Source organism: Pagrus pagrus (assembly GCF_965226575.1).
Source record: "Pagrus pagrus genome assembly, chromosome: 23".
Classification (NCBI taxonomy): Eukaryota; Metazoa; Chordata; class Actinopteri; order Spariformes; family Sparidae; genus Pagrus; species Pagrus pagrus.
Genome location: NC_140205.1, coordinates 17,995,625 through 18,009,376, shown reverse-complemented (window position 1 = coordinate 18,009,376; position 13,752 = coordinate 17,995,625). Strand labels below are relative to the sequence as shown.

The window sequence follows — 13,752 nt, the reverse complement described above, 5'->3', positions numbered from 1 at the left end:
ATCCCAGACCAAAGAGCTGAATAGTTTTGATGTTGACTCAACAATGTAACATTTTATAGGAACTTATCATTTTGATTTTGTCTGATTTACAAGTTTTGTTAACAGTTCTGGTTTTGCAAACAGAATACATGTTGTGTGGCTGATGGTGACATTTAGTAGACAATAAGAATTAAAAAATGAAATGTGTTGTCATGGCATAAAACCAATTACCCTAGACTAGACTAGTTTAAAATGGCATAGTCATCCGTGCTAAAAGAAGAAGAAGAAAAAAAAAAAAGATCGAGAATCGAATCGTGACCTTAAAATCGAAATCAAGGATTTGGAGACACCCCTATTCTGTACTGATCTGTCAGATATTTACATTGTCATGGCTTCACATCTAAACAGAAGCAGGAGATGCTATTCTGTCATCATGTGTACCCGAACGCGTTGTTAAAAGCAAGTACATCTTCAGCCTAACAAGGGAAATCTGGATACAGCGTCCGAGGCAGAACCTCGTTGATTCCTAATAAGCTGCTTGGTGGCACATGAAGCAAAAAAAGCTTGACTTCTAAGGTACAAAATTAGCCAGATCTTCTGCGTTGTGGGGCCCATCGAGCATGCCCACTAGAGAGACTACTTGAATAGGGCCACAATTTTTCAAATGGTGCATCTCTTTTAGACTTTCCAAATGTTATTGGACTGAATGGCTCAAATTCTGATAGTAAAACAAGTCATTTCGCGAGATGAGCCAGGCTCACGCAGAATCGATCACCGGCGATCGCCACGTTAGCTTTGTGTTCGACATTATTCCTACTTGCTCTGACAACGTGCACAAATGGGCAACAATAATTTCACACCATTGAGGCAGCCACAGTTTTTAGAGACAGTTTTTAGGGCAATAGTTGCTCCCCACTGACTGCAAGGCCCAGGGTATGATGGGAACCACCTGGCTCTCATCTGATTTAACTGCTGATTGGTTTATATTTTGACAAAACAATAAAACATTTAACAGAAACCTTTTGTTTTGCTGAATTGAAGAGATTTTGATATTTTTTGTCTGATTTCGAAGGTTTGTTTTAACAGAATACATGTTGTGTGGCTGTAAAGTAGTCAGTCTGACTACATAGCCTGCATTCATATTATAAACTGCACACAATATATCATAATTGTTGTCACTATAACCATTGGACTAATTTAATTTGGCTTATTAAAGCATTAAGCAACAGCAATACTTCTGATGAGTGGAATGTGAGGATTCTTAAAATAACATCTGTACAGTTGTGAAGCCGTGACTGTCTAAATATCTGACAGATCAATCATGGAAGCTATTGTGTTGCATTTCTTTCCACTGTGTTTCATTATGAGAGTTTACAATTTATTTAAATAGTTACGAGAGGGACATGTCTGCTCAGCTGAATATTCAGCAACAAAATGATGTGAAGCTGATTTACAAGAGGATTTATGTAAAATGGAGGTTGATCCATGAACAGAAATCCCAGATAGCTAGATAGTTTAGCATTTTGACATGGTACCCTGTCATAATTAGAACAGTGCAAGACAGTGTGCAAACTGATATACGTGTCTGATAACATTTGTGGATGTGTTTCTGTGGCTTCTTTTACAGACTGAAGGCTGCTTAACAAAAATCAACGACTTGACTGCTGCTTTTTGTTTCTGTCCACTGCTGCTGCTGCTGCCTGCCCAGACAAAGTGCAGTGGGCCTAATGCTGTACCAGAACCAAATACACTATTAACATGCCAGAGAGGTAGACTACTTCTGAAGATGAGGTTAATAAAGGCCTTGGCCACTATTTGAGGAAAAAAGCATACGCCACCACAGACACACAAAAGACTTACAAAAGTAAAACAAACTCTATTTTGATATCAAAAACACAGCTAATCCTCCACTGTCTCACTGCTAATGACTGAGCACCAGAGTTAGCTAGCATTTGATAATATACCATTTTATATTGGTTATGACATGCCAAGCGGGCACAGCTAGCCAGCTATTTAACCAACATTGGAAAAGAAAGAGTGCGCCATTAGCCAGGAAAGCCTTAAGGCAAAAGTTAACTTCATTAATTCATCAGTAGACACTTGCCACAAGCTAGTTTTGAAACTCTGAGGGGAAGAAAGTAGCGTGTATTAAATTACAAGTTAGCTACTTACATGAACCTGCAGCGTTACCGCACGACTCACGACAGCGTAGACGGCAGTGGGAGTGACGTAAGGCAGGCGGTCAGCGAACGTCAAGGTAAATAAATGGTATGTTCCAGTTTAGGGGTGTCTGGAATTCTTTTACGATATTACTCCAGAAATGAACACAGAAAGTATAGATTATAATATTTAAAATTACAGGTAAAAAGGAAATATAAACCGTGCTACCTGTCAAACTGTTATTTTTACCTCTATTGGAGGGTCCAAGTTTTAATTGGGCCTCCATACCCCCATTTTTACCTGTCCATCTTTGGGCTTGTTTGGGACATGTGACATGCTTAAGATAACAGAGGTGTTGAAATATCACGTGTATAAACTCAGAAAATCGCTTCTGGAGAAAAAGGTCTCACTCTGCATACATCACGCTAATAGGGAAACAAATAGGCTACATAATTTGCTATACAAGTAAAAACATTACTTAATTAATTTGTCTCTTTGCCTCATTTAAAAAAATGTAAATTTGTTCATTTCAAAATGTTTGTAGGCATCACAGTGGCTCTCAGTACAATGAGCGACAACAGTCAGTGAGTGTCCTGTTGTACTCAGCTGTATGAGCCGCTTTGTTTGACCTTTTGCACCACAATTCCTCCTCCTTCATTCTCAGTGCATAATTTAACCTGTCCACTCAGCCTCTCTGTCACACTGTGATCCTCAAAAAATCAATCAATCAATCAATCAATAAAGTTTTGAACTGTAGGAGTCCCTGCAATCGCAACTGTGGAAGGGATTATTGTTAAAATTAAAAAAGAAAAAAACAGCTGACAGGCCTCACACACCTCACTGAAGGTAGAAGTTCTGAAGTGAACTCAGAAGTCACCTCCAAGTTGTTTGAAACTCTGAGATTTTGAATTGATTTGAAAAGGTGTTATTTACAGCCTTTTAAAGCTGAATGTTCGACCGTGCATCAAACGTGTAAATAACATTTTTTCAAATTAATTTGGGATCTTGGAGAGTTGGATTACATTGGTCGAGCTTTATGGAGCCATTATGTAGGTCTATTCGAGTGTTTATTTTAAATCAACACCCCATCTGCTTCAGTTGTTTAGGAGAATGCTGCAACGCTGTTTTGCTGTGAATCTCCAGAAATGTTCTGTGGACAATGAATTTCCCCGGACTTTTCATCAGCATGGGGGTGAATAGATAATGACTTTTCAGATTAATTTTTATTTTCGAGGTGAACTGTTCCTTTAACCCCAACCTCTCAATATTAAATAGATATAAGATAGTACAAGTAAACATAGGACTTTATTATGAGAGTCCCCTGTTTAGTCCTGTGTGTAATGTATCCATCTCTGTGGTCTTAGAGTCAACTTTTAACGATATAAAACTATTTTGTAGCATTCTCATTTAATCAGTGGGGTAAAGCAGTAATAATCATTGAGGCTCTTTGGTACTGAATTGAGACCTTATTTTATGAGTGCTTCATGTTTTGGTTCCACTAACACTCCCACGGGATCTTGACACTGCGACCTCTACAACCACGTGAAGCAGCCACGCCTGCAGCCGTGCGTAAAGACTGCAACACCACCAGCGACACGAGCCCAGAGAGGCTGACAGGATGGAGCGGAGGTGAGCTGCTGAGCGGAGCAGGTCTGACTCCAAGTGCGGTGGGTGGAGTTTAAGGATGCTTTAGGTACAGGACAGGAGAAGTTGTCCCCCCTCACACGCCTGAAGCCATGCGTAATGTGAAGTGTGACCGCCGCCGGTGACGAGGATGCTGGAGTATGAGGCAGGAGCAGACATGCGACTGGTCCGTCAGATCAACAAAGGTATGAAGATCCAGGCCGGGGGAGAGAACCTGGGCTGCAGCAAGGTCGGAGAAAACCAGGAGAACCAGGTCATCTGTTTGCAATGTCAAGACGAGGTGGTGCGGGTTTGTCCGGGGAGTCCGCGCAGTCCCCGCCGCGCCATCGCGACGCGCCTCTCCTCCGGATCCGCAGGTAAACGCATACTATGCAGCATAGGGAGGTGCGGGAAATACATACAGTAACAAGAGTTTTCCTTCATATCACCACTTGTGTGGTTGATACTACGGTATCCTCACTTTATATCACCAGCTGCCCTGATTTCACTGGTACAACTCAAGACTTCTTGTAGAGAATTCATGGTATTAGTAATGAATTACACCGCATAAGTAAAGCAGTAGTAGAAGTGTGGGTCTGTGGCAGAAGCTTTCATATTCATGTGTGGGGTCCACCAGGGTCCAAAGTGAAATGATTTGATTTAGTCATATTTCATTTTTAGCCAGATTCACGATAGATTTCAAATGGACTCACTGGGTGGGAGATTATTGTGTGAAAATGTTAACTGCAGTCTCTGTGGTTGAATATTTTTGAGGAGACAAGAAACATTGAGGTTTATTTACTTTTAATGATCCGTGACAACCTCAAACTTGAGACATCTTCAGTCTTTAGGACAGACATTAGAGCTGCAACGATTGCTGATATAATCAATGAGTTGACAACTTTTGAATTAATCTCTTCTTACTCAATCTTTAATAGCCGATTAATCAATTTAGGTACTTTTCTTTTTACTGAAAAGGTCAGAATTCCCTGATTCCAGCTTCTTTTTTTACTCTATGACATTTTTATGGCCATTTTTCACCATTTTCTGGTATTTTATGGAGCCATCAACCAATCCATTAATCGAGGAAGTAATTGATGGATTGATAAACGTTGAAAATAATTTAAAGTTAGTTGCAGCCCTACACACACATGCACAGGAGTGCTCTTCTTAATGAATCACCTTCAAGTGAAATGATTGCTGCTGCATCAGTCTGACTGGCTTCTAATGTGAGATACTGTGATGTGATTCTGCTGCAGTCATTCAGGATCATTTCACTTTTGATTGCTGCTTTTAAACAAAGTTGAAATTAGAAGTCATGAAGCAGATATCGATTGTAATTTAAAATGACTTTGCACACATAGCTTGAATGATGTTTAACAATTTAAAGCTCCGCCTGGTGATGAATTGTTGTTGCACTGGAAGCTGCTCAGATGCTAATATGTTTTGTCCATGTGCTGATGCTTCAGTAATAAATGATGCCTGCAGCTTTATCTCCAAACACGGAAGCAATAGCAAGTGCTTACTCTGAGAAGCGTCCCAGTCGGTGATAAATGTCCACGCTGTGCTGCAGTTGCTCTTCTTCGATGTGGCTGTAGGTGTTAGATTAGAGACTGAGGGAGGGAGAGTTTTCTACAAAAGTTATTTAAATTGCTAAATGAGCAGGAACATTTGTATTCATAGTTCTCAGTCCGATGCAATGATGTCAGGTTCAAGGTACTGACTGCAGCGCCAAAGAAACTCTTTTCCTCTGCTGAGACAGATTGACAATTTGACCTCTTTGACCATAAAACCTCAGGGATAGCAAGCAGTGTTAGGTTGTATGTCGAAGTAATTCGAGCAGTTCATTGCTTCATATTATACAACTAGCCAGAGCATTTAGCAACTAAAGAGCCAGATATGCCCCCTTAATAGGGCCGAACAGTTTACTCAAGGCAGACGTTTGGTATTTTAAGAATATTTTAATGTTGATTTTAATGTTAATGTTTGTAAATATGTTTGTTAAACATTATTTACAGTAAGCGGATCTTTTCTTCTCTGTCTGGGCCGACTACTGGCATTAAGGCCTTTGGCAGGTGCTTAGAATGACTATGCCTAGATCCTGTCCAGCCCCCGAGGAGCTGGTGAGACCAAAACAACTCAAAAAGAGAGTAAATTTAGGACTTTGCCAGGTGGTCAGAAACACATCTCTAAATGAATCGCCTTGTCTGCTGATAGTAGGACTGCAACTAACAATTCACTTTCATTATTGATTATTCTGCCCATTATTATGATTAAGCATTTAAAACGACATCTTCAGATTGCTCCTTTTGTCCAACCAGCAGTCTAAAACCCAAAGACTCTTCATTTACCAACAAAAAAGGATCAACAAATGTTTGACATTTTTGCTAGAAAAATGTTTAAACAATCAGTTTATTATCAAAATAATGGGCCATTAATTTTCTTTCAATCCATCGATTAATTGACTTATTGTTGCATAATATTTATTAATGCTGCTTTATAGTTAACTTAGTGGTTATTAGAAGAATTGCAAAACCTTGTCGACTCATTGTTTAGCTGATCAACAGAAAATTAATTAGCAAAAACTGTGATAATCATTTAAGCAAAATGGCCTAAAATTCTTTGATGGGGGCATCTCCAATATCAGAATTTGTTAGTTTTCTCTGTCTCATGTCATTGTAACCTGAATATCCTTGGGTTTTAGACTGGTCAGACAAGATAGATATTTCATGGTGTCAACAAGGAAAAGTGATGGCCATTTTCACTATTTTGGGCCAAACAAAAAACTGACTAATCAAGAAAATGGTCTGTGGATTAATCATTAATGAAATTAATCATTAGCTGCAGCCTGAGTTACCATCTTGCTCTAAAGCACTCAAAAAATCTATAAAATAAACTTGACCATTGTCAACCACTCTGCAGATTATCAATACATGTAATTCTTTGCCAGTAAAACTACATGCATCTGACCATTTCAGCCACATTCGACATACAGCTGTTACACTGACCAAACAGTCAGCAGAGAATGTAGTTACCCTGAGATGCACTTGTTATGTTACAGCCCATTATTTAAAGGTTATGGGATGTAAAGGCTGCACTTAAGCTTTGCAGACAAGGATGAGTCCAGATCAGGAAGCAACAAACATTCTCTTGCTGGTTTGAGGCATCATTCAGGTTTAGTGGAGGCTTTCTTCCTGTAACTCTTCTGGGGTTATGGGCTCATTCTCATAACACTGCTAGCGTTCTGCCACAGTGATTTCATTCCCTCTCTATATAAATTGGTAGACTAAAGCACTAAAGCTGCCAGACTCATGGATTTTATTCCCCTAACTCTGCCAAGGTCACAGGGTTTTTCCCTCGTGAAGCTCGGTGTGTGGAGCAGGGCACTAACACTGCAGGATTAGGGGTTTCACTCCTGTAGTGCCGCAGGGTCATGGCTTTCCTCAAGCCCCCAGAAACAGCAGCAGACTAAGTGGCTTAGTGGACATATTTGGAATTGACTACATGAAAACTCTTTTGCCACACACATCCATTACAAAGGCTGAAACTGTACGGGTCAGCCTGTACTTAAAGTCAATGCCTTTGTTGCACTGTAAGTTGGATTGGATACCTGACACCATGCTGTACCTGATGTGTGATCTCTCTAACTGTCGTAGACCGTGAGCCCAGCAGCAGCAGCTACAATATCTCTTCAGGAACCTTCTACAGCTGCGTCAGTCAGATCACCATCGGTAAGTTTGTTCGGGCCTGACTGATGCTTAGCATGTTCTGCTATTGTCTTATATGTGGATAGTACAGTTTATACCGATCAGCCTTGTTTCTTGAGAAGAAAATTTGGCTTCAGTGTTTATATTTACAATATTAATAAGGTAATAATACAAACTTAGAAATAGTTTTATGGTGTTTCCATATAAACAAGCCATTCTCGAGGGGAATAAGCTCCCTAGAATACTGTTTGAAGCCAGACAGGTCCTACTAACATAGAAGAAGTAAAACTATGGATTTGTGTTGAGAACACTTTGTTTATTCAGTTCATTCAATCATTCATCTCTTCTGTTAAAATGTCTTCCTCCAAACTACATGGTACATGTTTAAAGCTGGGGTTGGTAATATTGGAGAAATCAGTAAAAGGAAGCTAAATTTGGAAAGTATTGATCTGAAAAGCTGCCACCAAAATGCAGCTGCCTGACTACAACAGCTGTCCTGAAACTCTGGCAGGCGAGCTAGGAGATGTAAATGGCTCGCTCCCGTCGTTCCACAAGCTCTCTTGGTTTTTTTTAGTCTAATATGATGTTAAATCCCACAGTCATATAAAAACAAGCAAAATAGCCGTTATGAACGTACCTCAGTCCAGAAAAGCTTCCTGGTCCCGCAGTGTCTTCTCTTTGTTCTGGGTGTGTGTTATCAGGGTTGTAAAGGCTCATTTGATCGTCATTTTACAACACAGGGTTGTCAGGTACCAGTAAGTGAGGGAACACAGGTGCACGCCATTCCATGAGCAATAATATGAGGGGGAACGCGATCTTGAAAGTATATTCAATACTTTCATAAGGTGCTGCTGTATTTGCTGTATTCTTGCTGCCCAGTCCAGAAGAGAGGTCTCTCTTTCTCTCAGGCCTGTCATCAGTGCCCTGTGTGGGGGGGCGGGGCAGCTCTCTGCAGGAAGACACAGACAGAGACGCTGCTCTGATGGAAACCTCTAATTAAACTTCACAAAAGGCAATGTGGACAGTGTTTGATGCCACAATACCAACATGCCCTTTGCATGTACGGATGTAAACGAGAGTAATCTCTCCAAACGTCTCGTGAGAGTGCGTCACATACATACAAGCGGAGAAGAAGCCCCGCCCGGTTTTAGTTTTATATGAAAACTGAGCTCATCCAGTGGAAAGAAATGTTATGGAGCTGATGTGTTAACATCTGGCTGCTTTTAAGCACAGAGCACAGACACAGTTTGTATTAGCTCACAGAACAAATAATTTGTTGAAATGTATTTATTTAATATTTGTTATTTTTTTGAGCTTTTCACCAGTTTAAATATCTCATCTGTGGAGAAACTCATACTACTGTGAGGTACTGTGGTTTGTGTGAGTACGGTACCTAATTCTCTGAATATTCCATCACTTATTGGACACATGAGCTTGTATCCTAATCATTAATTCATGAAAACTTAAGTTGAACACATTAAATTTGTCTTTGGTCAAATTGTCTACTGTCTATTTTTGTAAAATACTGGCTCTTGTGAGAAGTCTGGCTTGACAAGTAGGTACCCATGTACAGAGCATCAGTGATATCGGTGAAGTGAGATGTCTGCACAGTAGGGTTGGGCGGTAATACGATAATACAGTATCCCAGGGAATTTAAAAATAACAATGGTGTCGCTTTCATTACCATCCTACATTCTTCACTAAAGAGTCTTCATAATGTCTGGTGGTGCAGTCATGGGTGTACAGTGTGAACGGGAGGGGGCTGAGCACACAGCCCTGCAGAGCTCCGGTGTTGTGTCTGATAATCAGTTGCAGAGTGTTGTACTCAAGTTCAGGGTGTAAAGTTTTCCAATCAGTGAGAGTGTATTGAATGCTGAGCTGAAATCAACAAACTGCATTTAGACGTAGCTGTTCTTATTGTCAGTGTGTGAAGACTGAGTGCTTTGTGCTAACGTTACGGGGTTAGCGACTCGTTCTTTGGCTCAGAGGCTGTGTGCTGTGAGCCCAGTGCATTGTTGTCATCACTAACCGTATTTAACTACCTCATTTTTCATTCACATGTAAGGAAACACCAAACATTACCATGATTAACAGCAACAACAAAAATGGCCTTTGGTAGTACTCATCACTGTCAAGCTAGTATGTCAGTATTGGGGAATGTTTGCCTGCGGCTGCACTCCATCTGTTTGTGTGAACGCAGACTATCTCACAAGGTTATGCGCAGATTTGGTCATTCAGCAGAGACAGCTATTTCAATTTCCAAACCACAGTGGCCTTGCAGCAGTGGGCATGGCTCCTCATCAGAGGACATGTCACTTTCAAACAGATTTCCATAACAGCATTGAATTTTGTGTTCCTGTCAGCGTACAGAGAAAGAGACAAACACAACATCATCAGTTCAGGAGGGAAGTGAGTTCAGTTCACTTTATATTGATGCAATGACTGAAGGGCCACTGTCTAAATACATAAACTGTAACACCAACTTGCAAAACTGATCTCAGATTAACACTGGTGCCAGAACCTCACCAAGATAGTCTTATATTGCATGTTGGGTTTAGTCCTGAATATGTGAAGTCAGCATTGTTAAAGGGTATTTTGTTTCATTTGGGTGTGATAGTGACAGCTGAAGAGCAATACCCAATACTAATAATAGTCCTGTTTCATAGAAGACATTTTTACATGTCACAGTGGGAAAAACACAGCTGTATATAATAACATTAGTGATGGCTGAATTCCATTTATCTGCTTTAGTTTCAAAGTCTTGGTATTGTTCATGTGCGCTCACTGTCTCATGACTTACTGGGACACAAGGTTCTGTAACATGACTTCTGGGTCATTACAAGAAAACTTAAAGAAGCAGATGACAGAAAAACAGATTTTTTTAAATCACGAGATAAAGCTGTATGATGAAAACAGCTGTGCCAGGTGTGAGTGGGTTAATGAAGTGTTACAGTAACATTTTAGAGAACTTACTGCAGTACAGTGTAGCGCTGTATCATCTGCTTTCTGACAGAATGCCGTGGAGGGCTTAAATGTTGGATTTGCTAAGCAGTAAGAAAATGATAGATTTCCCCTGACATGCAGGTTTGATTGTTTGTATGTCGTGCTGGTGACAGGAAATAGTGCATTGTTGACGCAGATGTCTGAAATAATTTTCCTGTCCGTCACAAAACTGCAACCTCCTGCCATTTTCAACAGTCAGACCTTGCCTTCTGACATTTTTTCGATGAATATCACAGCCTGGTTAGTGGGAGAGGCTGTGCAGTAAGCTGGGTGCTTTGACAGCTGAGTCTTTGGGTTCAGCTCAGGCTCTGCTGCTGCTGCAGCTGCATGCAGGTGTTCCTTTCTTCTCTCTGTGCTAAATAAAAAAAAATCTAATGAAGTGCTGAGGGAGAGCTTTGGACCGTTGAGACTCACCCTCTTGGTTTTACAAAGGCAAAGATCTATAGTCTCGGCTCGCTCTCTGACATAAGAAAGAGTTAGTGTGCTGCCTGTGATTTAAAAGCTTTGGCCTTTATTTGAGAGGAAAATACTAGTCAGCATCACTGTAGGTTCTTAAAAGTTCTAATCGATGATAATCTTCTGTTTACTCCACCCTCCTTCATTGTTGTAGGAATTGACTGCAGTTGTGCAGCTGATAGACAGCTGATCTTCAGCCTGAGGCAGGGATTCAGTGAAGGATGACATGAGGAACAATCAGATGCATCATGCTGGAACCTCTGATCACTGCGACACAACTTCATAGAGCTGAGCGCTCAATTCAGGTCTTCATATTATTATCCAAGAAATTTGATGTTTTGGCATCACAGAGGATACATTTACATCTCTGGGAGTCATTCAGTTAATGTTTTGGCGAGTGTGTGTCTGAGGGTTGTGCTGACTCTGCTGTTCAGCTATCAGGTTTGTTTGACGAACTCCAGAAGAATATCAGAGAACTTCAGGATGCATATAAATCTCAACGTCATTGGCATTTATCGTCAGTTTTTTTTTTATCACGTTATTGGTTTACCTCTTTGGAAGCTGCTGAGACTTCAACTTAAACTAACAAAGGTGCGTTCAGGGTTGGCACACACTGTGACTTACAAACACAACAACATTCAACACTGTCTTCCCACCACCGCACCATTATGGAGGGCCGAACCTGCCAAAATCAGAAATAAAAAAATAATAATGTGCTCAATAAAAACATTATCATGCCATTAAATGCATCAAAAATGAAACTGAAAATAAATGATAAGGTGCAATATCTAATATTTTTTTGTTTGAAACATTCAACTAAAATTATGAATGTGAAGAAATAACATTTTTGACATCATGTCATGTCTGTATACTATGTTGTAGTATAAATTAAACAGGTGGCCAATTCTTATGTATTGCACCTTTAATTTATAGTTATTATAGTTATTTACCTTTGTATTAATTTGTGACTAATGAACTACTTATTTACTTTAATTTTGTTTTATTTCTGTATTCATTTCTGTATTAATACTCATTTGCATTTCCCCCCTATTTTTTTCCACAAACTAGTTTATTCCTGTTTTTCTTTTTTCCTTTTTCATGCATTTCTGCTTAATTATGCAAATACGGGGGCAGCCAATCACAGCACAGTAGGGCGTGACTGGGTGGAGCTCGGCCCTCAGAGGTGACACAGGGCCCAACCTGGACTTATCTCAGGTATTATACATATTTTATAGGGAGAATATTTTCTGATTTTCCTCTGATGTCCTCCAGCTGCTCCGCCTGAGTTTACGTGATGGAAAAGTAAAGCTAACTGCTAAAGGCTAACTTGGGTGCATTTAATGGCATATTGATTTATTTATTAAGACATGTATATATTTCTTTATTTATTTTGGCAGGTTCAGTCCTCCATACCCCACCACCAGCGCCCCATCCTCCTAAAGCACTTCCCCTGCAGCTCCTTCTCTGTTTAGTGTAGACACTCAGCTCCAACTGGTCGTGGCACAGTGCAGAGTGTGGCCCAGATACCTGCACCTGCATCTGTTTTCTCACCTCTGAAGGTGTCAGGAAGTGGAAGTGGAACATATCTGGGCCTCACTCTCCTCAGAGAGCCACGCGGGCACTTTTTTCTGATGACTGCGACATAGATATTGCTTAGAACACATTATGTCCGAAAAGGCTGCGCACACCGTGAGTTTTGGAGGTCGTTCGGATACATGCCAGGTGTAGATTACCACCTCCGCCCCTCCCGCCATTTTCAGGTGACTTTCATGGGATGTTGAGAAAGCTAAAGTCACAGTCAGTTAATGGCTGTTTGAGTTATCTTACTGTATACGTACCTGGGACCAAGTTCCTGTGCAAACCATCACTTTCAGAGCTCCAAAACCACTTTTTATAATGTAGTTCATCACTCTCTGACCTGCAGGAGCATCACTTTTGAATTAATCACCAGGTGAACAAGCATGTTGGGCATTCGTTCTCACAAAAACAGAGTTTTGGGGGCCTGAAAACACAAACTTTTGAAAACTGTTCCAGAGTGTAACCCTTACCATCGCCTTTTAAACTGGCATGTTTTTAGCAAACATGCTGTCATGTCAACTGGACCTCGACACTAGGGAGGGAAGACTGATAAAGGACAGCTGACATTAATTAGGGCGACAAAACAAAGGCAGGAAAAAACACAAAGACAGGTAGTTTTAAACAAAACATGACACATGAGGATGAAACCTACAAAATGAAACAGGAAAGGACAAACTGAGACCCGAAACCATGACAAGCAACGTTTGATGAAAGTTGTGGGATTGATTGCTTGTGTCACCAGGTCTGGTTGAACCACACACACACACACACACACACACACACGCAGTAGGTGTTTTTGTTATTTTTAAACTCTTCATTAATAATAATTAAAAATACTTGTACGCTGTTCAGGCGCTACTTAACAGAGATGTCGCCTGGTTGTCACATCACAGCTGAGCCGAGCCGGAAGCGACACGCATCGCACTCGAAAGCCAGATGTTAGCGGGTGTTAGTGGATGTTTTTGGCCAGTGTGATAGGGGTAGAAGAAATAACACCCTTCAGTGCGTGGGTGTGTAAATACTTTAATTTGCACCTCCATAGCAGCAGCTTCAACCAGGTCTTAACTTGTGTGTCTAAATATTTTGAGCACATGAATACTGTAATGCTGGGAAGCCTCACAAGCAAGTGAGAACTTGCTTGTGAGGCTGTGAAGTGGTGAAATGAGTATGGTTAATTTAGGGGGTGGGTGTGTCGGAGAAGAGGAGATCAACTGATAGACAGAACTTCCAGTCCCGACCTGCTGGA

At 40.6% G+C, this 13,752-nt stretch overlaps 2 protein-coding genes across 4 annotated transcripts in view; one reads left to right on the top strand and one right to left on the bottom strand.

Annotated features, from left to right (window-relative positions):
* LOC311252842 (NXPE family member 3-like) overlaps positions 1-2,196 on the bottom strand; it is a 28,867-nt gene extending 26,671 nt beyond the window's left edge. Inside the window, exon 1 of one of the 2 annotated variants that reach the window (XM_084346407.1) lies at positions 2,152-2,196. The gene's annotated coding sequence lies outside the window, so the exon portion shown is untranslated. The remainder of the gene's footprint in view (positions 1-2,151) is intronic. The other variant, XM_084346406.1, reaches the window with a different exon arrangement.
* Positions 2,197-3,739: 1,543 nt separating this feature from the next.
* Positions 3,740-13,752, top strand: part of LOC311252191 (anoctamin-4-like) — a 50,195-nt gene continuing 40,182 nt past the window's right edge. For both annotated transcript variants that reach the window (XM_084345141.1, XM_084345140.1), the window contains exons 1-2: positions 3,740-4,139; positions 7,419-7,493. In XM_084345141.1, the coding sequence (XP_084201267.1) occupies positions 3,914-4,139; positions 7,419-7,493 (301 nt within the window). In that variant the 5' untranslated portion in view covers positions 3,740-3,913. The remainder of the gene's footprint in view (positions 4,140-7,418; positions 7,494-13,752) is intronic.